The 25,447-nt window shown below is 39.9% G+C and overlaps 2 protein-coding genes across 2 annotated transcripts in view; one reads left to right on the forward strand and one right to left on the reverse strand.

The window, feature by feature from the left end:
• Positions 1-518: 518 nt before the first annotated feature.
• sec22a (SEC22 homolog A, vesicle trafficking protein) lies at positions 519-13,467 on the forward strand. Its single transcript, XM_022741262.1, has 7 exons — positions 519-607; positions 2,579-2,789; positions 7,080-7,243; positions 7,964-8,143; positions 9,599-9,717; positions 10,258-10,323; positions 10,698-13,467. The coding sequence occupies exons 2-7, from the start codon at positions 2,608-2,610 to the stop codon at positions 10,896-10,898; spliced, it is 912 nt and encodes a 303-aa protein (XP_022596983.1). The 5' UTR covers positions 519-607; positions 2,579-2,607; the 3' UTR covers positions 10,899-13,467.
• A 4,166-nt stretch (positions 13,468-17,633) lies between these two features.
• Positions 17,634-25,447, reverse strand: part of adcy5 (adenylate cyclase 5) — an 84,071-nt gene continuing 76,257 nt past the window's right edge. The window contains exons 13-21 of the mRNA XM_022740648.1: positions 23,454-23,570; positions 23,178-23,336; positions 22,112-22,296; positions 21,950-21,970; positions 21,458-21,590; positions 20,556-20,819; positions 19,850-20,054; positions 19,438-19,562; positions 17,634-18,161 (exon numbers count right to left, since the gene is read on the reverse strand). Of these exons, the coding sequence (XP_022596369.1) occupies positions 18,033-18,161; positions 19,438-19,562; positions 19,850-20,054; positions 20,556-20,819; positions 21,458-21,590; positions 21,950-21,970; positions 22,112-22,296; positions 23,178-23,336; positions 23,454-23,570 (1,338 nt within the window). The 3' untranslated portion in view covers positions 17,634-18,032. The remainder of the gene's footprint in view (positions 18,162-19,437; positions 19,563-19,849; positions 20,055-20,555; positions 20,820-21,457; positions 21,591-21,949; positions 21,971-22,111; positions 22,297-23,177; positions 23,337-23,453; positions 23,571-25,447) is intronic.

The raw sequence follows: 25,447 nt of genomic DNA on the forward strand, positions 1-25,447 counted from the left end.
AACAAGAACACAAATAATCGCTGCTGTTATTGTATAATTATTATTTTAAATACTCCATGAAATTAGAGACAAATTAACAACTTTATTGAAAGAAAAATAATGATAGATAATAATTAATAATTTTAAAGATTTAAACAATGGTTTAAAATCTGAAATAGGGACAAAAAATATATATTACAGCAAATATTATAGCACTTCTAGATGAGTGAGTACAAAAGTAAATCAATGCGAAATTGACTCAATTATGCAGAAGACGCAGGGACAGGGAAAGTGTCAAAGATTTCAATCGTAATTTCCTCAGTTAGATTCAGAAGCAAAAATCTGTTAAATTCTATCCATAAATTTATTTCACTGTCCGGGACGGAAGTCAAACATTGGACAGAATTAAAATTATTCCTGGTGTATTATTACCACAGCTTCTTTCTTATTTTGTTATTTGTTTTTCCTGCAATGCTAATAGATGACTTTCTTTACCCACAATGCACGGCGAAACAGCCACGTAAACGTAAACGGTCCTGCTGTCTGGCTCGCTAGCTACCTCTGCTCACTGCACACTTCCAGAGCAGCATATCACGGGTATCCACACGATGCTACACTCGTTTGCCAGGTATTAAATATCCAAATAACTATTATAGATTGTCAGGGTTAGGGTTATGTGTATTTTGTTCAGGTTTGCTTATAACGTTGTCCTGAGTTGTTGGTATGCAAAGCAGCTAACGGTTAGCTCTTCAGCCTGCTAACGTTAGCATACAGGATATGTTGGCGAACAAGCTAATTTGGTTAGCTGCTAACGGTGGGCTGGGTGGCTAATATGCTCCAATGAATCTAGCGAGTTGATTTGCTTATAATGTCAACTGACTGCTAATACATAAACGTTAAGAAAAACACGAAACTTCTAGCCAATGCGCCAAGCGTTCAGGTGAGAGCTTTGTACGTAAATAGAGTTAACTCTACTCCTTGGCTACTGACCCACGGCTCTAGCTAACATCTTTCCTCTGACAAACCGTCGTCGTAATGTCTTGCTGTACTTTTAATTGATTAAACCAGGTAGTGAGGTCAAAGTGTTGAGTTTGCTTTAAAGCTATGAAATGTTGACGTTTTGCCACGAGGGCAGTAGGTCGCGACGTAATGCATCCAAGAGCTTCCTTTCAACGCCCCTTCATTCAGTCTGTGGAGCTGTCCATGGTTCTAATTCAAACGAACACATAGCCACTGATGGGTTGTGTTCATTTTAATAACCCATCATCAATGAAGGAAGAAACTTGCAATGCAAAGACTCCAATTATTAGGTCTTCACTAGATAGTTATACTTGTCATGAAATAAACCTTGTTTTACATTTTAGGTATCATTAAATGCCAGTGGCTGAATTCACTAACTAATAGACTGCAAAATAATAAATAAACACTTCACCACCTTTTCAAATACCTCTAGAGAAAACATTACCAAACTCTTCCTTATACTCTTCCACTGCTTTGCTTTGGAATAACTTTGTCACCTTTCTCTTGTGTTGCTGCAGGTGTATAATAGTTGATGGCTTTTAAATATTTCACAGTATAACAGGTCTCACCACAAAACATGATGGGCTCCCATAATTTCTAAGTGCTCTAACAATACCGTAACCATTGTCATTATATTTATGTTTAGACCTGACTTCAGTTTGCGTTTAAAGATGATATCTAGTTGAGGAGGGCCCAAATCTGACACACACTGAAAACACAATGACATTAAAGGATACAGAAAGTCATTCAAAGCACACAAGGGAGCCAAATGATATTATAAGCAATATTGGTGTCACAACAGGAGCATTTGGAACTCTGCAATAAAACAAATCAAAACAAAAACTAGAGACCATCTTGTGATGGGATCACACCAGCTGCGATGCCCATCAACATATTGCTGTTCCGACCGAGGATTACTCAGTTGGTATTACTATATTATTTCAAGAGAACTGAGAACCACTTCTGTGGTAGTTCCCAATATAGTAGGTGTCCGTAGGACCACATTTTGCCATGATGACACACACAGACTCACAAGGTGAAACAATACCATTCCCACTATTTCAGCTAGTAAAAATCGTAAGTGTAGGGACTCCCCTTAAAATGTCTGCAACCCACAGTGTCACAAACTCAGAATTATACAATTACACATTGCACATTTGTTGCTCATATGCTAAGATAAACTTGAATATTTCATGTTAGTTAATAAGAGAATTAACTTTATGAGTTCTCAATCCATTTCCAGTCAGCAATAAAGTTAACAAGCCAAGTTTGAAGATGGGTGTGGTCCGACCCATGGGTACTGAGTGCTTGATAATGTAGTAATTACTACTGGGGTGCTGATGACATGGGTCAAATGTCAACACGTTAATGGGTGTCATGGTTGTTGTGATCCCGTTGCAAGATGGTCTCTAGTTTAAACTTGATTTTGAACAAGATTCATGGTTGTTTGACACACAGCATGGACTGAATTGAAAACCGTATATTGAACAACATTATTAGATATTCAACATATCAATACAGTCTGAGATTCAAGCTGTCTCTCAACAAGCTCTCTTCCCTGTTTTACTTCTGTTGGCAGGCCTTCAGTGAGATTGCCAGAGCTGTAAGATGTCAATGGTGGTGTTTGCCTCTGTGGTTCGGGTCGGGGATGGCCTGCCTCTCTCTGCATCCACTGACTATGAGCAGGATAAAGAGCTTCAGGAAACCAAGAGGCATCTCAAAGGTCTCTCCAAGAAACTCAGCCAGTTCCCTGACCGCTGCACACTTAAGACTGGACCATACAATGTCAAGTAGGTCTTACTGGATGTCAATTTAAATTCCTGATGTTTGGCCCTTTTAGAGGAACCCTTTACACTCAATTGATCTACTAATTAAACACGCATAAACTATTAAATGTGAAAAACAGTCAGTATTAACCAGATAAGAAACATCATAACCAGGTACACATGATATGGAACATTTGTATGTATTTGGTTTTGAATTCATTTGTTGAATACATTTAAAATTCAAGGTATGAAACAGAGATTTAGATCATTTTTCTGCATCTTCATCCAAAGTGGCACATGGGTGATTAAACAGTCACTGCTGACAGTTTTCCTCCTCTCTTCTTGACCCTCTAATGCAGTTTTGATTGAAAAATGCCTCTTAATTTGAGAGATTTGACAGTTAGGCTTTCATTTGAGGTGTCAGACTGTTTCTGAAAGCCCCACCAGTGCTCAGGGAAATGCTTTGAAAGTCTCCCAAGTGCTGTTTGTTAAGATGTTATGAGTCTTATTAAGACAGAGGACATGACCTCAAAAGAAATTTAAAATCAGCCATCAGTCAGACAGCTATACCTTTCAGCAACCGAGGCCTCCTTTGATAAGAGTCTCTTTATTGATGGAGAGCCATAAGCATCTGAAGAAGAGGAGTTCAGAAGACATTGAAGGTCAGAATGAAGTGGGCAGTGTATAAAGTCACAGGTTAATATATTCTTTAATACCCAAAGCCATTTGGAGGCTGTTGTTAAGTCTGTTATAGTTATATACAAAATGGAAGATTCCATATTCATCTTCAAATGTCAATGCACTTTTGATTTTGTGAACTTAAAAAATAGAAAAAAATTAAACAATAATTGTGGAATGTGCAAATGTTTGGGCTTCTAAGTCAGTACTCGTTAACATCCCACTTGGCAGATGCAGTGCATTTAGAAAGTTTTCAATCCTTTTTTCACGTTTGTTATGTCGCAGCCTTATGCTAAAATCATTTAGATTTATTTTTTCTCAAATCAATCTGCACTCAATATCCCATAATGACAAAGTGAAAATAGAATTTTAGAAATCTTTGCAAATTTATTAAAAAGGAAAAACTGAAATATCACATTGACAGAAGTATTCAGACACTTTGTTATGACACTTGAAATTTAGCTCAAGTTCCTCCCATTTCTCTTGATCATCTTTGACATGTTTCTACACCTTGATTGGAGACACCTGTGGTAAATTAAAATTATTGGACGATTTGGAAAAGTACACAGTACACATCTGTCTATATAAGGTCTCACAGGTGGCAATACATATCAGAGAAAAAACCAAGCCATGAGGTCAAAGGAACTGCCTGCAGAGCTCAAAGACAGTATTGTGTGGCACAGATCTGGGAAAGGATACAAAAAACTTTCTGCTGCATTAAAAGTTATCAAGAGCACAGTGACCTCCAGAATTCTTTAATGGAAGAAGTTTGCAACAACTAGGACTCTCAGCCCTAGAGCTGGCAGCCTGGCCAAACTGAGCAATTGGGGGGAGAAGGGCCTTGGTAAGAGAGGTGACCAAGAAGCTGATGCTCACTCTGGCTGAGCTCCAGAGATCCTGTGTAGAGATGGGAGAAATTCTCAGAAGGACAACCATCACTGCAGCACTCCACTGATCTGGGCTTTATGGCAGATTGGCCAGATGGAATCTTCTGCTCAGTGAAAGACACATGAAAGCTGCTTGCAATTTGCAAAAAAGCACCTAAATGACTCTCAGACTATGAGAAACAAGGTTATCTAGTCTGATGAAACCAAAATTGAATTGTTTGACCTCCTTTGATTGGTCAGAATTGAGGGAAAGCTGAATGGAGCAAAGTACAGAGATATCCTTAATGAAAACCTGGTCCAGAGCGCTCAGGACCTCAGACTGGGCCGAATGTTCATGAGGGTCAGCCGTCCACTGATGGTCCCCATCCAATTTGACAGAGCTTGAGTGAATCTGCAGAGAAGAATGGCAGAGTATTCCCAAATTCAGGTGTGCAAAGCTTGTTGCGTCATATCAAAGAAGACTCTTTTTGATAAATTAGCAAAAATTTCTAAAATTCTGTTTTTGCTTTGTGATTATGGCGTGGTCTGAATGCAATGTACCACAGTTTGCCAACATTTTTTGTAGCCAGCTATGAGTCTTTCTATTCTTGATTTAGGATTTTTCACCCACTCTTCCTTGCTGTTCAGGTTCTGAGATATTTTTAGGCTCTCTTGCACACACAGCATGTTTAAGATCTACCAACAGATTTTCAATGATGTTCAAGGCAGAGGACTATGAGGGCTGTTCCAAAAGCTTCAGCTTGTGTTTCTTGAAGTAGTTAATCATGGATTTTTGAGGTCTGCTTTGGATCATTGTGTACTGTTGTAAATGCCAGCCTCTTTTCAGTTTCAGAATTTGCTGATTTTTAGTGGATTCCATTGTTCTTTCTGTCTGTGCAATGTTTACTGTGCCACTGGCTGCCACAGAGTGCCAAAGCAGAGTATTTCCACCCCCATGCTTAACAGTCTGCAGGGGGGAGGGTTACTAAGTACTGACTAAGCACAACATGCCACAATTACTCTAAATTTTTTTCTATTTTTGAAGTTCATAAAATTAAGAGGAACGGTGTATTAACGTTTGAATTTTTAATGTTGCTTTGCTGCAGAGGTTGTACTTACTTCTTTTCACTTCAGAAATCAACAAAATGTCATTTGCCCAGCCATACCCAAACATTTGCATACAAATGGATATATTTGTATGATGAAAACAGCAGATTCCCTTGTATCTTTCTGTGTGAAAATAACTCACCGTTGGTAAATTGTAGCCTTAAAAGCTGACTTCATTTAGACATTCTTGGAATACGTTCACTTGCTTTATCATTCCAAGCTTGGTATAACTTACCTGTATAGGGATTTCAAATATACTGTTATCTGATAGGGTTAGGGGATTTAGGGACTTTGCAGTGATGTTAACATAGATTACTTTACATTCCATAATATTTTAACATCCTCAAGCTGTATCCCATGCATCATCAGTTATACCAGTTATACCTCAGGACTTTATCTAGCTTTATTTTATCTTTTACTCAGGAGTAAGTTTATGATATATTTTCTGATCTGTCTGTGCATCAGTCTGTGCATCCTGTCTAGGGAGTCGAGATAATGTGAAACAGATTCATCCACTAGAAGGATGTCAGAAGTGGTGATGCACTAGTTGAAGCTGAACATTGACTTTCGTCAGGCCCTGTAACAGGTCTTATTACACCAATCTTTACTTCTTTTCTCTGGCTTTTCAGATTTCAAATCAAATTCAAGATTCTTGTGATCAGATTTAGAGCTCTGCATGGTCAGGCACCTACCTGCTGCTCTGTATCACTTTTAGGTGTCTGAGGTCTTCTGATCAGGGAGGGTTGTTCCTCCCTGTAGGTTTAAAACCAAAGGAGACTGTACCTTTTTGAAGTTGTGTCTCCTAATTTCAAAATTCATTCCCCTTGGACCCTTTGAATCTTAGGGTTTCTTCTGTCTTTGTGAGGCACTTTGTGATGTCTGGTCTTGAAAAGTGCTTTATAAATGAACTTCACTTACTAACTGTGGGTGTAATAGTCATAATATACTCACATCGTTATTGACACAACCAACTTCGTGGTGTGCACTAACAGTGAATGAAGAGTTTGTGTTTTTCACATCTGTGAAACTAGGGGTCACAATATAAACCATCATGTAATCTATGAGATTAAGTTGCCTGGCTGCATCCCTACTTTGTGTATGAGTCAGTTAGTTCATTTTTGAGGAACTGCTGCTGCACAGTGACATGCTGGTATCAGGTTTACCCTCATTCGTCAGATATCTTCTATACTTTTGTCTTTGTTTTTTTTTTTGTGTTTTTTCCATCTTGCCACATGATAATCATTACATCAGTCTTTCTATTTGTTGACATTTATGTTTCACATCCATTTAGATGTGATAACCAGCTTTCCGCTCAATTGTGTTCTGAGCTATTCAGATAATGTAGAAAGTCGTATCTGGGGAATTTAATTTGTGCTCAGTGTATCAATTAACTCTGCAGGGCCCAAAGATGTCTGCCGAGGTGCATATGAATGTGATTGTGGTTCTATGTTTAATTAGCTGTGAATGTGTGAATTTTAGGCAAGAATGTGCTGAAATAGTGTCTGTACTGTTCAGAGCAGCAGCCAGCAGATTCAGAAGTACCATTGTGTTTTCCTGTAATCTGCACTGTATTTAGCGGGATGTCCTAATTACAGTTTCCCAGGATTTCTGTGAAGAAAAGAGTGCAGGAGTAATAATTCTTGTGCATGTATGCATGTTTCAGTTTCACAAGCTCACTGGGTGTTGGATACCTGATGGTGTGCACCGCAAACTACCCCAACGTGCTGGCCTTCTGCTTCCTGGATGAGCTACAGAAGGAGTTTATCGTCACCTATGACCCAAAGCGAATCAGCAGTGTTGTGCGGCCGTACTCCTTCATTGAATTTGGTGAGCTCCATTGATTACTACAGCATTTTGAAGCATGTTTTAATTAGATGAGTAACCACTGTTGGATTTTGTAGATCTTGGCTTTGCTTATTTTCCCATTACTGCTACAATTTTTCCTTCCTCCTGTATGTTTAAAAACACTAACCACATTCTTCAGTGCTCAACACAATGTATTCTGGGAAATGTATGAAATGCAATAGAAGTAGATGTTAAAAAAAAAAAACCCAAAAAAACACAATATAGGGAAAGTGGTTGCACCAAAGAATAAATCATGTTTCATCGCAAAATTACTTCCTGCAAACATCCCACCCAAACATTACAGTGTATCCTGAGGAAGGCTGCGTGATTATTTCCATTCTTGATTATTCTGTTTTTTAGTTAGTCGAATGTCCATCACAAGATCTCAAAGGCCACATGGGCCAACAATCTAAAGTGCAAAGATATTCAATTTGTAATGACATACAAAGAATTATAAAAACCTACAACCAGAGAATGCTTTGCATATAAACTTTTATAAATCAACTCAAACAGTAAATAATCAAAATGGTTTCAATTGATCAGTTTATTAAAGAATCATTTCAGAGTTAATCCAGTGTATCAAAGACTGAGATCTTGCTTTAACCCTGACAGAATGTCACATACAAATGATCTGTTTATCTCCCTCATTTTGCTCTGTGTGTTATTAGCCATCTTGTTGTTGTGCTAACTGTGATCCATCAGACACCTTCATCCAGAAGACCAAACAGCGCTACAACAGCCCTCGTTCCCTGTCCACCAAGATCAACCTGGCTGACATGCAGACAGAGATCAGGCTGCGACCGCCCTACCAGCTGTCCCCTGAGGACCTACGGGCTATCAATGGATTCTCTGTGCACACACCCTCCAAGTACAAGGGCATAGGTAAGACATGAGCTGCTGTACACATATACACGCCCCATAACAACCTAATTCCAGTATGAAAGAGGTTTGTTGTTGTAATAGACTACCTACTTAATTTCCCTTCTGGGGATCAATAAAGTGTTATCTCATCTTATCTTACACTCATTATTTGGCAATATTAATACTGGTACCACTGGTCTTTGTAACACAGAAAGGTCACTGGTGATTTTCCTCACTGCAGCAGTAAAGAAATGATACCGGATGCACCATTGCGCCTGTCATTGTTCATATCACTTTAGAGCTGTTTGGTTATGGAGCAGTCCACATCAAACCTGTAGACTCTCCCAAATGGTTATATTGCTTAGAGGTACAGTACACTAGCAAAATACCTTCCATCTTTTTAATTACATTTGAATTATTGGAATTTGTTTATGGATCACTCACAGTATCAAATGAAAATCTATCTTTCTGTAGAGAGTTATCTCTCTTACCTCACCACATTTTCCCTTAAGACCAAAAAATGTAATTTTAAATTCATGTGCGTAATGCTGGTGAAAACCTTATTAAAATCAATAATTTAGAAATTAACTTCAGAAATAACATTTGCAGCACAAACACATTGTAGGTTTAACATTTATTGTTTTAATAATTACTTTTCAAGGATAATTAAAAGCTAATTTGGCATTTTCTCTCACTAATTCTTTGCCTTCACTTTCAATTACTGTTCTCTATTCTCTTGAGTTACCCTTGCTGTGAGAGGACATTGTTTACTTTAAACTGCAGTGAACAGTATATTCTTGTGGCAGGAAACTTTTGGAAGCATGGCAACATAATAACTCTGTCAATATCAGGTTAAAACCATTTCTTTTATAAACTCTGGGTGTTTTCAGTAAAAATCTGTAGGTAAAAAAAAACAGAGAACCTGAAATGTACTGCATGTCTGGTGGTCTGACATCCCGTGCATCAGTCTACAGTTCCACTGTTGGTCTGTGGCTCAGACCCCCGACCCCTCAGTTGCTCCAGAAAACAACCCGTCACACCTCAGCTGACCCACCTCGGGTCACTTAGAACTGTTGTGCTTCCCCTGACATCCTCTTCAGAACAGCTCTCCACGCTTTGTTCACTCTCTGTTGGTTGCCTTGCCAGGCTCCATTTTCTGAGAACATAAATCATTTTTCTAGGGGGATGAAGTATGCTAATCTGATAATAGTTATGGATCACTCCTTTAACTGTGCCAGAAAGTTGTGGATGTCAGAAGATTTAAAAACGGTGTATGCTTGGCCTGTCAATTCTATTCAAGGATTTATCCTTTTATCCTGCATATAGTGTTTTTTTTTTTTGTAAATAATTACATTTCCTAAAATATATATGTTTTGTTATCTACTTTGGAAAGCAGATTTTCTTCTTAATGTTTTTGTAATGAATTTGTCATGGCAGATTTTGTCTGTAATAAAAAGCCCTTTTTGTCTCTTCCAGCTCCCACACAGATGTTGGAGCCAGTGACTCTCCCGGGCATTGTGTCTTGTGTGCTTAGTGTCCTCTGTGGAGGCCTGAACCTGCTGCGAGGAGTCCACGCTATAGAGAGCATACTACAGGTGAGAATCGGGGCTGAGGCAACATTGCTAGAAAATAAAACAAGCAGAGAAAATGAAGGCTTCTCTCTCTCTATCTGTTGTCATGTACTCACTGTACTTGTCTGTCTCGGGCAGTGAGCGATCAGTGCTGACATTGTGTGTGCGCTCACTTTGAGCTTTTCTTTCAAATAAAGTGTCTTTGATAATTAGACTTAGGCTCGTTTTCTGATTATTCAGGTTTCCTGCATCATCATACTTTCATCACATGGATCATACAACCTATGAAACAAATGGAAAGAATTACTTAAATAAGACCCATATTGGCTTAAATCTGAATTTTCCTTTCAGTATACTTTGTGGAATTATTTCAACTTGGAGAGCATAAGAGCATCAGTCTGCCATATGCCATCCATTCTGTTCCTTGACACTCTGTATGTTGCATTATATTCTTTTAAACCAAATGAGGCAACATGGAAAATATGTGAAGTTCATTGACAGATTGGTTTCATGATGCCTTGACAAATAAGCTTTTTTTCTGTATGCCTTTTCTTCTGTCTGCAGAATGACGATGAAGACTTTAATTATGTGATTGCCTTCTTCCTCGGCACAGCAGCCTGTCTTTATCAGGTAAGTGATAGTCTGCGGTAAGAGCAGCCCATCACCGGCTGACTGGCTGACTAATGGCCCTGTACTTTACAACTCAGCAGCTTGTCAGCTAAACCAACATTAGCAAAAGCTCAGTGCCTTTCACCCACTACCTTCTCTTTCATCAGCTCAATTTGTGCAGCTCTTGATACTAAATTGAATTTTTCCAGAATTTAGTACCAGAAGCCACAGATCTACTGAAAACTAGTAGATTAGTGAGGTGAATAAAATTATCAGACAGTATTTCTTATGTACAGAACCTACTTATTGTTCAATGAAGGACATGCTACTAGTCAATGTCAGTCACACAAAGTGTGCAGAATTCAAATTCCTCCTCTCTGCCATTCTCCTTTCAGTGCTACCTGTTTGCCTACTTCTCTGTCTGGAGGAACAGTAAGTCCTTTCTAGCATTTGCACTCATCTGTCTGTCCAACATGTATCTGTATGAACTGAGGAACATGTGGCAGATCCTCTTCCATGTGGCGGTGGGGGCCTTCATGACCCTGCAGATAAGACTGAGGCAACCGCTTGGCAAAGCACCAGACTATAATGTCTGACAAAAACTTTACACCCAAAGGACAAACGGACCGTCTGTCAGATGTCTCACCTGCTCTGGAGATGCAGCGGAGACAGCTCTGGCCAGTCTGGGGACAAAGTGGAAACAAAAAACAATCACTTCAGGAAGATAAGAAATCTTGCAGCACCACAGTGGTCCTGTTCTCACTCAATCCCAGCACCAATGGACAGAGTGTGATACTCCACCGCAGCCTGAATCATCTGTGGATCTAACTGGATTGTTTTTGGAAGTTGTCTGTTCCCCACCATTGTCTCATAAAGACATTTACTTTTACTTCATTTCATTGCAGCCATAGTTAAGGTCAGAGTCCTGCATACAGGATGTCTAGTTTTGCCGATCTGTACTCTCCTGCAAAATTAAGACTCAGGAGCTACAGGTCAGGTGTAACCTGCAACCCTAACTTAAAACCAAATACAGAGGCCATAGTGACTCTGTTCAAATACCACCACCAAGATTATACTTTCTTTCATATCTTACTTTGAGGAATCTGAAACCTTGTTGTTATTTAAGATATTAAGCAAAGTAAGAGTGAAATAATTATTTAAATCCATGTCATGCAGCATCACATCACGTGACACTCATAACTAGCACAGGTGCAGGGGTTTTGATTCTCATCAGATGCAGTGTATGTTGCCTTTAAGAATTTGAATCTCAGTATTTGACATTCTTCAATTCTTGAGTTACAGACATATTTCTGTTTGCACCCAAAAATTGATTTGGTTTAATACCCAACCAACCATGTGGTCTTGGCTGAAGGCTGGGCTGAACAGAAGAGCATACAGCAGAAAATAAACTGATCAAAGATAATACAATTTGAACATAGAAAGGCAGCAGGATTGGACCTTAATCCAAATTTGTCTAAACTTGTCCAATTTTGTGTTTATATCACCCATGTCCTGCTTGCATCTAATTATTCCTCAGTTCAGTTCATATACATGCACTTTTTGCACATGCACCCTTGGATACCTGACTTGGTGCAGGACTCTGGTTTAGGTCTTGGTTTAAAACTATGCAATGCTGCCTCATATATGTGGCTCTCATTTCTGTTTTGGTGTATTCTGTATTCAGGAGTCACTTATCATATCTTATTTTTGTTGACTGTTAATTTTTGCTATTTATTTACTGAGAGATTGTTCATTGGCATGTGATCAGTGATGATTTTTACAGATTTTATCAGTGTTATTTGTTGTTTTATGGTTGCTCCATTTTTCTTTTTTAACGCAGACTTGTATCTACTTGTCACAAAGTAACTCCTGCTCCAGTAGACACAAACAGCGTGTTAGCATTCATACCCTACTTCCTCGCCCACACAGCCTCAAGCATGTGGAAGTGTCAAGTGACTATGTTAATAAACAAGTCTGTGTTGGCAGCAGTAAAGATACTAGCTGTGTTGTCGGGGCCAGAGGCAGCCCATATCATCTGAGCAGCCTCTGGCGTGCTTTTCCTCCCACCGAGTCCCCGAGACATGGTTGCGTCTGCCACTTTGGAAGACAAAAACTCAGTCTCTCACCCTCTGCCTGTGTAATGGATATTAGTACAGCGTTCACATCTAACGTAATTACAATCAGGGGATGCCACATTCATCGTTTTTAAGCAGTGTGAGATTTGTCCGGGAAATTATGGGAAGCTTTCCTGGCTTTTCCTGCATCATCCCAATAAACAATAGCAAACAAATGGCGAAGGGTAGAGAATTGAGTCATGCCTTTATTGTTCATGAGTAGCTCAACAGTTGTGCCAAGATTGTCATGACGTCTTTCTTTTTTTCTTTTTTTTTTTTAAATAATCTGTCTCTCACTGTATGGAGTGAAAAGTGAAAATGAAAAGGAGTATAGCCACGCAAATACAGTCGATGTCCAGCTGGCATCTGCACATCTGATCTGTTGGGGGAACGCTGCAGCGCTACGGCCTTGTGTGATTCATCATTGCTCTCTGAATGTTCCCAGCTTTCCCAACAGCAGTACCACACCTACATGACCTAATAGTTCTTTTCACAACATGGCTTGGACTCAGTTGGATCTGAATTGTGTTTCACTGGCTCAGATTGTTTGCATTTGTTTGCATTCTCCTTTTCCACAGCATTTATAATAGATGTGTAGAGCATGTGTGTTGTGTAAAGTAGGAAAAGTACAATTCAAGGTATTTATGCTGGTTTATCCAAGTATGGAAAATGAATGTGGTCATTTCCAGGTCTTTAAAACACGGAAATGAACTGCTGCGAATTTGTTACACGTGTTGCATAAATTTTAATTCGTTTTATTTTACACTAGAGTGTCCCCAGTCATGATTAGGTCACAGACTAATATGAACAGTGTAAATTCAGGAAATGAAGATCTGGGAAAATGTGTTGGAACGCTGCATTTAAACTATATCTGAGACCAGAAGTGCTTTAATTTGGTTCATTTTCTGTTGCACATGGAGGCACATTTCTTTATAATGATGTGATCTGGTCCTCTTCACCCCACTTGAAACATATCTTCTCTTGTATTAGGGCTCATTGTGTCTGGGATCAGCTCTGGAACATTGAACATTAAAAAAAATCTAAGACATTACCATTACAATGATAACCATTCTTCAACAAAAACTGAATGTATTGTTTCTGCTGCAAGCTGCAGCAACAGACAAGAGATTGCTTCATGATTCAGAGGCAGCTGAAATACTTTTCAGGCAGCTCTGTTTTTTTCATTATTTCACCAGTAATAGCACAAGAGGTATTATGATTATGATGATTATAATTGATGTTATTTGTGGGTTCCTCATTATAAGGAACAGCAATTTCCTCCAGATGTAATTAATGGAACAGGGATATATTCTTTCCCGAGCAGGAAGTATGTGGATTTTAATGACAAATGGCTGCTGCAGCTGTACACTGTAGATTACTGTACTTGAAGGTGAATTTTAATTCAACATGATTCAGTTGAATGTCAGTGGTGATAATGTTTCTGTGGCGAAGCTCGCTCGCACAGTCAGGTGCTCACAGGTTGGCTTTGCAGAAAGGTCAAAATCAGTAAGTGTGAGGCTCTGAGGATTTCGTTTGCATCGACATGTCCTCGAATTTCTGCGAGAAAAGCCAAGTAAATACTATTGTGGTCACTGGCTGCAGTACAGTAGCCTTTTATTCCATTACTGACCATTCTTCAAATTCAATTCAATTTAAATGGAGAGAGTAAGATTTAAATTGCAGTCCAACCCTGCTACTTAAATGCATATCAAGAGTTATTAAATTAGCTATTAACTAAGACACTAATTCATTCTTATTCAATGTAATGGCAAGTGATTTGACTTCTATATAAATATAGATATTAAAGCTGTAATGGATGAAGCAACACTAGGAGTGCTAATCAGCAGATTAGCATTTTGCTTCCTTCTCTTCCATCATGTATAAACAATTATCTTGATGAAAAGAAGACAAAGGACCTCATGTATAAACCAAGTGATGAAGTGCTGCTGCCATCTGTTGGTGGGCTACATGAACAAATGAGAACGTCATGTCATGCTTATGGGTTTTTAGAAAACTTACTCATATATGATTGATGAGCAAAAATATAATTGTATGCTGCAGCATTACAATTTCCCTGAATTGGAGCTAAGGCCCCGTTAATGTCCATATACCTTTGGCCATACAAATAATTTCTTAAGTCTTGTAATGGATAAAAGACAAGCTCTTCTGTGTAAACCTTTTCTTTGGTGTCATACAAGTGTGCTGAGCCAACAGCTTACACAAGGTAAGCAGGCATTCATCTAAATCAATTAGTCAGCTGACAACACAGCCAGATTATGCAGAAAAGAATCAACATGCAGTCATGTGTTACCTGTGAAACATCTCAGCAGTTTATTTGTCTGTAAAAAAAAAAAAAAAAAAGAAAAAAAAAAAAGCATAGTGTTTGGCATGACAACAAAAACAACCCACGGTTTTGTCTCTGAAGCTGTTTTTGTCACAGACGCTGCCTCACCTTGTCATCTTGTCAGAGTCATCATGAGGATCCTCAGCTGTAGAAATGAAAAGGTGAGCTTCTCCTGCTCTTTAAACATAAGAACTCATCCACTCAGACACCTTATAGCTACACCCCTCATCTCAGATCTATGCTTCTCTCTCACCCCCATGTGTTTCCTAATGGCACACTCTCCTGCACAATAGACAGTAGAAAAAGGGGCTCACATGGGTGTCAAATGGGATGACACTTAAATTTTTTACTAGTGGTGTGTGATAATGGTTGCAGCAGTACAGTACATTAACAACACAGAAACCACCAGAGTAGACCAGCGCAGGCTTTCCACTGTACAGGCTCAAAGCAAACGTTCCAAGTGCCAAGTTTCTCTTGTTATTCTCAAACAGGAAATTAAAAGCAAAATCACCAACATTTAAAGGATAAAGCTGGTGCCAATTTACTTTTTTTTTTTTTTTTTTTTAACTCAACAAATCCCATGAAAAGACCAAAATCAATGAACTGAACCTTCTAAGTATTGCCTATGTAGTAAAACCCTAATATATCTTATTCCTCTGTACTCTATAGCTCCACTGTTTCCCCAAAACTATTAAAAACACATCAGTTAGTCATACTATTGTACGTTTCTCCATTAACATAAACAGAAACTCTTATAGAGCCTTTTTAAAAAACATAAAAATAATTGATCAATTTAAAAGGGTTAGCAAAGCTATTGTAACTTGTTTAGTTGTATTTGCCTTCAAATCATGCATTATAAAACTCAAAGTAAAAAAATAAAGTTTTTAATTTGCTAATTTACAATCTATTTAACATTTAACCAATTTCTAATAAAGAAAAATGATTAATAATTAAATTTCTGAATGGAACTTGAAATAAGTCTTTAAAATGCTCTTAAATTTAACATTTTGTATTGCATTTATTCCATCTAACAATACATTTGTGCACCACCTAAAGTCAAATTTAACTCCAACCTGCAGGGCATCAGCAGGACCTCTGATTGGCCAGATGTCTGCCACCACATTGGGGCAGTTTATTAATAGATTTTATTTTTTAAAAGTCTTCGAGTATTCCAGTGGCACAGTCAAGACTCCATACTCTGAATTCCATTTAAAGCAATCCCACATAAAACGACCTGGTGGCGTAAATACCCACTAGTGTAAAACACTAAATGTGTATTAAATACACAAATAGTTTCAATAAATTATGTGTTTTACTCGTGTTTGAGTAATGTTTCTTTATAACAGTATATGATTTAACAAACAGGCAAGGGCTGTGGGTGCAGTGTGTGTAGAGACAAAGCAAGAAGTCAAATAACAACACAATGTTGATTTTGGTTTTTTTCATGAGATTTGTTGATAATAAACAAAATACTGAATAATGCTTGCCTTATCCTTTAAGCTTCCGTCTCAAATTTGCTTTGTTCCTCTATATAAAAACTTGACACTCTGCCCAGACATTCACTGATCACTGTACTCTGACTCAGCCAAGACAAACAGAACCAGCTGTAGTGATTGGTAATAACATCACTAAAAATCACTAAAATCTATGAAACGGCCAGGTTAAAGACAGTTTGTCGGAAGACATGCTGAGTAATGTTGTAATACTGAAGAAAACTTTTCTGATAAGAAAAAAAAAAAAAAACAGCAGATAAAAGGGCACATTTCCATATGGGCTTGTCTTTCCCTGTCCACAGGATGAGAATCATCACCGTCATTAGTATAGAGTTCATATTAAAGGCCTCATCGGAGATCATTGGACATTCATTGGGTCGTACCATCTGATTGAGCAAGCAAGAGGGAGGTGTGGAGCAGTGCAGGAAGGGGCGGACGGCTGAATGCACTGGAGTGCAAAATGGCTTTTGAGCACCGAGACCGATGCATTCCCGTCCTCTAGTCTTGTCATTCAAAGTGCGTACTCGCTCGGCTTGGTGCTTCCTTCTCGCCGTGAGATTTAAACACACTACTGAAGGGAAATCATCAGAAACGCCATCTAATCACCGAAGGATTGACTTCCTGCAGATCGAAAAATGCTCAATTCGGTGAAAAGAGCAAAAAAAAAAAAAAGGGCATTCAGGTGCATCAATCTGCTGAAGTTAATGGTACATTAGCTGTGGCTCCACTTTAAGACCAGGCAACACTAGTGAGGATTTCTGAAATCCCAACACGAGAGTGATAGAGTATGTACATCTGAATACACATTGGTGTTTATAGATAGCTCTCTAATATATTAATGTACAAAATATAGAATCTTAAAATATCTGATAGGGTTTGGTGTTCTGCAGTCAAAATACAAAATGTCGAAGATTAGAAAAAGCTCTTCATTGACATCCTCTTAGTGTTTAAGGTGTGTTTATATGCTGTTGATACTGTAGTGAGTTTGTGATTTTATACGTCTGACGGGAAGCTTTCTGTAAACACTGTTGAGCGTTTTCTTTCTGTTCTTACAAAAAAACAAAACAAACAAAAAACAGTCCAAACCGTCTCTGAGGGACCTCCTCACCTGCAAGACTCACTCTTCTCCGATATCACACAACTTAGTGCAACTCCCCCATTAATCTGTTGATTGCTGACACGATCAGATATTGATACAAGGACAGGTAGTGCTGTGGTGCTGGCTGAGTGTCCGCACTTGAGAGATTTGTACCTGTATCACGACAACATGGACAAAATGTGTTTCACATACAGTACATAAAATCATATACATACACATAAAACTTGTCTGTGTTTTACATGTACATATATACTTCAGCAGGAGAAAGGCAGAGAGAAAGAGGAAGTGACACGTCTTCCCGCAGGTTTGTCCGAACCCCTCCGAAAAATCTGGCAGATTGAAGCAAATAAAATTTCTCAGAGAACATTTTTTCCTGTAGGAACCTCTCAAAGCTGGCGAAATCTTGTTTTTTACGCTCTGATTGGACGTCTTTGGTCTCAATGTCAGAGTCAGGCTAGCTATGCCTCTCCCACTCAGTCTCCCCCCGCAAGCTGAGCTTTGGGATGACTTTTCTCATCCGTCCTCGTTGTGGCCTCTGGGTTCGAGAAGGGTCCTGCGCGGTGAGAAGAGACGCTTCAGCTGGTCTCAGTCCACTGTAAGCTGTCAGAGGTCCATGAGGCGGCTCCTTGCGACAGAGGTGGAGTTAACACCCCTGCGTGTTGTTTGTCATTTAGCGCAGGTTAACTGTTGGAGGGTCCACTGGTGAGGAAATAGGTCATCATCTCTCCTTTGCCCTTCACTGTGACTACGCCCCTGTACTCCAGTGTGTAGTTGTAGGAGCTCAGCACCTGGTACAGGTCTGCGGTCACCTGAGGGCAAGAGGGGGAGGGAACAGTGAGCGGATGAGTTTTCTAGGTATTCATTATTTTGTCCTCGTTTGGCACCTAATGACTCACAGTCAGCGCTGGTACTGTCATTTACAGGTCGAGCCATGTCTAGATGTCAGGCTTCATTTATTTGGCAGGCAGACTTTATTTAGACGGCTAAGGTTACACAAAACCTTTGCTTTATCAGCATTTAAATCACTAAAATTCATAAACTCATTATGACACAATTTAACTCAAATGTCTATATGGATAAAATGAACCGATGACATTTTATATCTATATATCTATATATTTTTGTGGCAAGCGACTGCCTCTGATTGGTCAAAAAATTGAGGGGTACATTTAGCCTATAGAAGGAAAGCTTGGCTTGTGATATCTTTTTCCTAAAATAAAATCTCAAATTTATGGTGCATATTGAAAATTAAAATATAATATGACCGACTTTAATACGTCTTATTGAATAATAGGCGGAAACAAGACACCTTAAATTGTCTGTTCTAAATTTTGTCATCTACATAAAAAAAAAAAATAGATTGGAAAAGCTACACTCAGGTGCTGATGGCGTCGTCGTGCGGCTGCTTTGTCACTTTATTCACGTTCATTAGGAAGCAGTGGTTCATATTTGCTCCTTGGTTAATGGTTTTTCAGGAGGTCCAGTGGAGGCGAATGAGATCAAATTAAAGGTTTCCATCTGTGTTCAAAGTAGCTTTGAGTTATTAAGCTTTAATGATTTCACATCTGATTGAGCCAAACCAATATGGCCATTTATAATTAACATTTTTCATTAACCTGAGTAGACTTATTCTAAATCCAGCCAGCAGCTATGTGTGAAATGCAATTTTGCAGAGTTTATTCACATTGAATTCCTAGTTTCTGACTAAAGTAGATTGCAGCTGACAGCTATCCTGAGCCCTGCAAATACTGTATATTTTATTTTAGCTTTTTTACCTAAAATGAATGAATATGAATATAAATGAATATTCTGTCAGTTAAATTGCAATTGCTCCACTTGTTTGTGATGTGTTTTGACACACTGTGGTTTCAGAGAAGGGAAGCTAAGACAAATTAATATTTAAATTCAAAATAAAAGTTGATTTTTCCATCTGTGTTTTTTAGTATTATTTGTTGACTGGACTTGTTTGTTTTAACCAAAGTGATGCAGCCTTAGGATTACTGTACAAAACTGTCAGCCTCTTACTAAGTAAAATGACATGTTAAGGTGAATATCTGTGCAGTGCAGTGTCACACGTCATGTCACCTGGATCCTCTCCGGTACACCTGTGCTGTCCATGCGACTCGCCACGTTCACTGTGTTACCCCAGATGTCATACTGAGGCTTCCTGGCCCCGATCACCCCGGCAACCACAGGGCCCATGTTAAGACCTTAGGAACAAAACAAACATAAGACATCGCAGAGTACTTCATTACTACCAAACTAGCTGGACAAAAATGGAAAGATAAAAAAATACTGATATCACAGGATGTAGACAACTTATTCTTTTTTCTTTTACAAACCTTATTTTTCTTTCTCAAAGTAGATTTATTACATATCAGTTAGGAAATTAACTCTCCACTTCTAACTTGGCAACTGAGCGTTAATCACACCATCTGCATCCCCATTAAATCTACAAGAAGAATAGCAACGCCCTGCTTTCTCTTCCGCAGCTCACCTATCTTCATTTTGAAGTTGTTAAAGGAGTGCTCGTTGATGTATTTCATCTGGTCCATCATCCTCATGGCGTAGTCGGCTAGAGCGCGGATGTGCGAGCGCCCGGCCTTGTCGTACGTGGAGTCGTTGAGGCCTGAGGCCGCCATGTAGGTGGAGCCGATGGTCTTGATCTTCTCCAGTTGACGGAACTGATCTTCGCTAATGATCTGATGGTGGAGGGAGAGAGGGAAGAGGGAGGGTTTAATCTATAAACTTCCATATTGAGCAGGGTTTGGGTTCAGGTTCATTGGATCCAATTGTAAGTTGATAAAATAACCTCATTCTCTGAGCTCTAGGTCTAACTGATGTATTGATTTTTGTTGTTTTGTAGTTTGAGTAGCAAAGAGCATTGTGCAGAAACATTTAAATAGTCTTATCTTATCAATATTTTAAATTCAAATCCCTCTGTCTAATGTTACATCTTCTAGCAGGTTAAAGATCCAAGTATTTTTCTTATGAGTTGGAGGAGACCAAACCGAACTGACTTCTATAACTTGTACTGTAGGATATGCGTTCATACAGTATTACACACTGTGTATAATGTGGGTGGGAATTGTGTAACTATCTTAAAGTCTGAAGTCATGAAGTAAAATCTCATTTTACAGTGAAACAACCGTCTCTTAAAGCGCCACTGACGCAACCTCCAGCTGGCTTCGTTCCCATCTCACCTCATCAAAGTCGGCGATGATCTCGTTGAGCAGCCGCAGACACTCCACTCCCTCGTTGTTGGCCTCCAGCTCCACGTAGAACTCGGAGAAGTTGCTGATGGAGGCGAACATGACAGCGACGCACTCGCACGACTGGTAGTAGAGCTCGTCGTTGCGCCTCTCGCGCTGCAGGAAGTGGGCGGCCACGTCTTTGGGTAGGATGTTGTGGAGCAGACGGCGGTTGTATGCCTGCAGCTCCTCCATCTCCTCCTTCTCCTCTGTGGCCTAGTGAAGAGTTCCAGACGGGGATTGAAGAGTTAATGAAGACTGAATCAATGGAGTAAAAAAACTGCCGATAGACATATGAAGGTTCACACAGAATATAATCACGGGATTCTCTGTCAGTGATGGTACACAATTACTCCAGCAGATATTCTTATTTCTATTGACCTTTACTCCACTGCCCTTTGGCCAGTTTTTACTTAAAGTTTTTATCTGCCTTTTCCCAGAGCTGCTAGCATGGCTGGAGACTCTTAGTCTTGTTTTTTAAATAACCCGTTTATCCCCTTGCCTGGATTACCACCCACAGGCAGCACAGCCTGCCCCAGGACCTCCATGAGATGTCAAAGAACCCTGGGGCATCCCTTGAGGCATTTTATTATGAAACGAATACTTCACTACTCATTTGAGTATCCAACACTCCCCCCCTGTAGGCCTGAAAGGAGAACAGAAGAGTCGCAACAAAATGTCCACAGAAACAGGAAAATCCATTGCATAATTTTTTGACCAGTGTAAAAGGGGCTTTACATTAATTACCCAAACCTGAACAATAACCATAACCCAAGTCTTAACCCTAAAACTTTACGTTTCGCATTGAGGAGACCTTCTTGATGGAGATGAGTCCCCACGACACAGACACCAACCTGCAGCTTCCAGAGGAAGTCCAGCCTGGCCGTGGACTCCACCTGCTGGGCGTGAAGGTAGAGGGCGAGAACGAAGACGGTGATGACCACCGGGGTCATGATCTTCAGAGGGACCTTGGAGTCCATCACACAGCTGGAGGTCAGCACACACACACACACACACACACACACACACACACACACACACACACACACACTAGGTTTTCACATGTTTTATGCCGAGTGCTGAACTAATTCAATCAATAGTTCTCCTCTAACATACAGGTGTTAAATAAAGTTATATTATATGGGTGTAAAGGAGGACTCTGGAATACTGTGACACAAAAACAAGCTGCCCTCTACATCTTGGCTCATTAGCGTTAGCATCTGTTGCCAGCAGGTCATTATAGTTACATTCGTGCCAGCACAGTGATAATGACACTGTTAGCTTAATCAGATGATGGAGGTGATGCTTTGGGTCTCTGTGGAAACAGAAGCCGCCATCAGGCTCACCTTGTTCCATTCATGTGCTCGCTGTGGGGGAGGAGGAACAGAGAAGAGCCAATCAGCTGTTAGAGCATCTGCACGTTGTCAAAGATTCAAGGATCACAGGCGTAACAACACACACACACACACACGCACACACACACACAAAGCAGTACTGAAGTGACTCACACAAAGTTGATGGCGTTGGCCATGACCAGCAGGTCCTGGTTGTCGAAGAGGCTGACTTTGGGCACCTCCATGATGAGAAGGTAGAGCAGCTCAATGAAGAGCATGAGGAAAAGTTTCCCGAGGCTGCTGACCTGCAGGAAGACGGAGCAGGCCAGCAGGCTGAGCAGCACGCAGGACGAGAAGTACTGAGGGAGGAGAACGTTAGCAGAGAGAGGATGTTAGGAAAAGTACATTTGTTTTTATATCTCTGGATATGAAGGTTTATATTCTGTAACAGGCAGCGCCGACTGAATGAGTCACATCCAGAGGTGTTATAAAACACTCAATAAACCCAATTCTGACCACTTAGCTGTTAATTTAAACATTACTGTGCAAGCTAAATCCCTTCACTTAGCACCCACTTGTTCTGCTACCGTTCAGAATTATATCACATTGAACTCTTAAAATATACAAACACAAGTGTGTTACTACAACAGAACATTAATGTTCTTTTTATTTCAAAGACGCATCGTTCAAAAAGCCAAAATATACTTGAGCTGTTGATCGCCTGACATTAAGAAAAACAAAACACTGAGTTAATCTGGTTGATGTGTAGAATATGCAGCTCATTGTAGCTTGATAACATGCAAGACACCACTGGACAGAGCAGAAAGTCATGTATTTTAAAGGTCTTGTGTTGTTCTGCTGGCATTTTATGCTTCTGTGCCAAACCTGCACTTAAGTCTTTTGGTGAACAAACCTGCCAAAACATTTGTGATATGTTTGTTTGACATAATCAAGTCACAAATATAAAATGTTTGAAACATTTTTCACTCAGAAACTACTTTAGACAAATTTATGCTCATTCTGAGTTGAAGTTTTAAAAAGCCTCAGTTTGCACCACATGCAGTAAATCCGCATCTGTTCTGCTTCATTTCCTTCCTTACACTTAACCTGCATTATGCTCATGGCACCTGCTGAAATAAACTACACAACAAACACTACAAGGTACTTTGAGTCAGAAATTATACGATGCAAATAAAGAGCACACACACGCACACGCACAGAGAACAAGGCACACCTGTACCTCAGGAAAGCTGCAGACGAGGGCGTCGTCTACACAGGGGCTGTGCTGCGTGTCCAGGCTGTAGTTGAGGAGGTGGGCGTGGCAGGCGTTAACGCGGTCCAGGCTGATGTTGAGCTCTGCTGTGATGCAGCTCTGCAGGTCGTGGCCGCTGCAGGTGAACTGAACCGTGACAAAAAGTGAGTGAGGACAGGTGGGAGGACGTCGGACTCCTTTACTGAATGTCATCTGAGGAATGTGAATTGTTGTTGAATACAGCGTTAAAATGTATCATCTTACAATATTGATGAAAGCTGAAAGAAAGACGATGATGATGGTGAAGACGCCCACCAGGGTGCTGTTCAGCCTGGACTGGACTATCCTCTTAGAGAGCGTCTGCAGAGGGACTGGGAATAGCTGGTTAAACAAGGGAAAGACTGTCAACTGTAGCACTGTTAGCTTACAGATCATTTTAATTGCAGCTCCTCAATAAATAAATCAGTGATTTAACATTCTGGGACAGTTGGCAATGACATACATGCTGACATAAGATGTGACTGTAAACTGATACCTGCAACTGAACCAATTTTTCCTCATCTAGTTTCTGATGAGAGAGGACTGACACCAAAGTTCTGTCTGTACGTTCAGTACATGTACAAGTGGAAGGCTTATTTTTCCCAGTAAAAAAACCATGACTCATCAGTGAAAACCATTAATAGCAGCTCTACTTTTATCTCTCCTGCACCTCAAGGCCCCTCGGCAGGCACTGAGAGGAGGGAGTAGATGGGGGGGGGGGGGGGGGCCGGGGGGTTGGGGGGGGGGGGGGGGGGGGGGGGGACCTGAGGTTTGTGAGGTGAGATCTGCTCTTTGGTATCAGTTCTACAAAACAATTATGTTAGACACAGCAGCTGTTAGAGTTGCAGTTTATTTAGTGACTGATTGACTGGCTGAATGATTGATTTTTAATCTCAAGATTAGCTACATTAGCTAATAAGGCACCAAATATACAGATGCAGTTGTGAAACATAAAAAACAAAACAAAACAGAACAAAAAGTGAGGAAGGAGCAACAAAAGGTGACTGAACAGAGAGAAAATTCAAGTAATATTTTACTAAATGCCTGTTGCTTAAATCATTTGATGGAGGACACAGAAAACATAAAAAGGATTGTATTTCAGTGCTGCCTAAATTGGCCCCGAAAAAGGACGCGGCGTCCCGACTCTGATGTGCACAATAAATAAATACTGAGCCGAGCGATCACAGACAGTTAACAGTCTGAGTGCAGTTTGCAGTCTGGTACTGTGATCATTTACGAGATTTAGAGCAAACGTGTTGTACAAGGTTGAACGCTCTGAACTGCAAAGTCTTCCGGATGTGACAAAGAGGTCGTCCCAAAAATAGGAAACACAATCTTAAATTTGCCAGTCGCACAACCTTTGATTGAAGTAAGTGGGACACGGAGCAAAGATTCTGCTAGACTCGTGTAAATGTGATGGCGCCTTTAAAGTTAGAACTGGTGTGAGCTGAACAGCCTCGATACAGGCCTACGGTGGACCAGTCATCTCAGATGATACTATAGATACTCACAAAAACTTGACACAGTGATATACACATCCCACTTCCAAGAAGAGCTCTGTTCTAATGTCTGTATAATACTGTCATCGTTGTAGCTGGGGAAAATGGAGTCGCATGGTGACACCTACAGTTTGCTTTAAGGAATTTAGTTGAAAACTCTTCTCTAAAAAGAACTTGTTTCAAAAAAGGTATTTTCACTTTTCCAGTGTTTTAAAGTTTTGATACCCATAAGAAGATATATATTTATATATATACACACTCAATGTAGTTTTACATCTCCTCTCTCAGGCTTCTCTCTGGAGCTCCAGTAACAACAGGTCGGTGAGCCAATCAGAAGAGAGGAGGCTCTGAGCCTCTTCTTCTGATTGGCGGACTGTGTTCTGAGTGTTTGAATAAAAAATATAGCAGATTTCAGGTAAACACTCAGAGAAACCAAATCCTGCACGGTTGGATGATGGGTCTGAATAGCCCAGGTAGGGGGCGTGGCTGAGAGCGGTGACAGCTTTGTTGTGACATCACAATGTTACAGAAGTCCTAATGGCTCATTTTAAGGCTCAGTTTCTGAATACAGGCATTTCTCTGTGGACTGAGGCTTTGATACTTTCACAGTATTAATATAGAACCTAGACCTGCTTTATAATCAAAAAAGACATGGAAATCTCACTTTATACAATATGGGACCTTTAAATCACAACTAATCTCTATATAATAAGTAGCTGC

The sequence above is a fragment of the Seriola dumerili genome, unplaced genomic scaffold (genome assembly GCF_002260705.1).
Source record: "Seriola dumerili isolate Sdu_G_001 unplaced genomic scaffold, Sdu_1.0 BDQW01000052.1, whole genome shotgun sequence".
Classification (NCBI taxonomy): Eukaryota; Metazoa; Chordata; class Actinopteri; order Carangiformes; family Carangidae; genus Seriola; species Seriola dumerili.

Bases quoted from the DNA above. Each gene is read 5' to 3' on its own strand.
- sec22a (XM_022741262.1), top strand. From the start codon at position 2,608: ATGTCAATGGTGGTGTTTGCCTCTGTGGTTCGGGTCGGGGATGGCCTG. The intron at 7,244-7,963 runs GTGAGCTCCATT...GTGATCCATCAG, and splicing joins GTACTCCTTCATTGAATTTG to ACACCTTCATCCAGAAGACC. The intron at 10,324-10,697 runs GTAAGTGATAGT...TTCTCCTTTCAG, and splicing joins CAGCAGCCTGTCTTTATCAG to TGCTACCTGTTTGCCTACTT.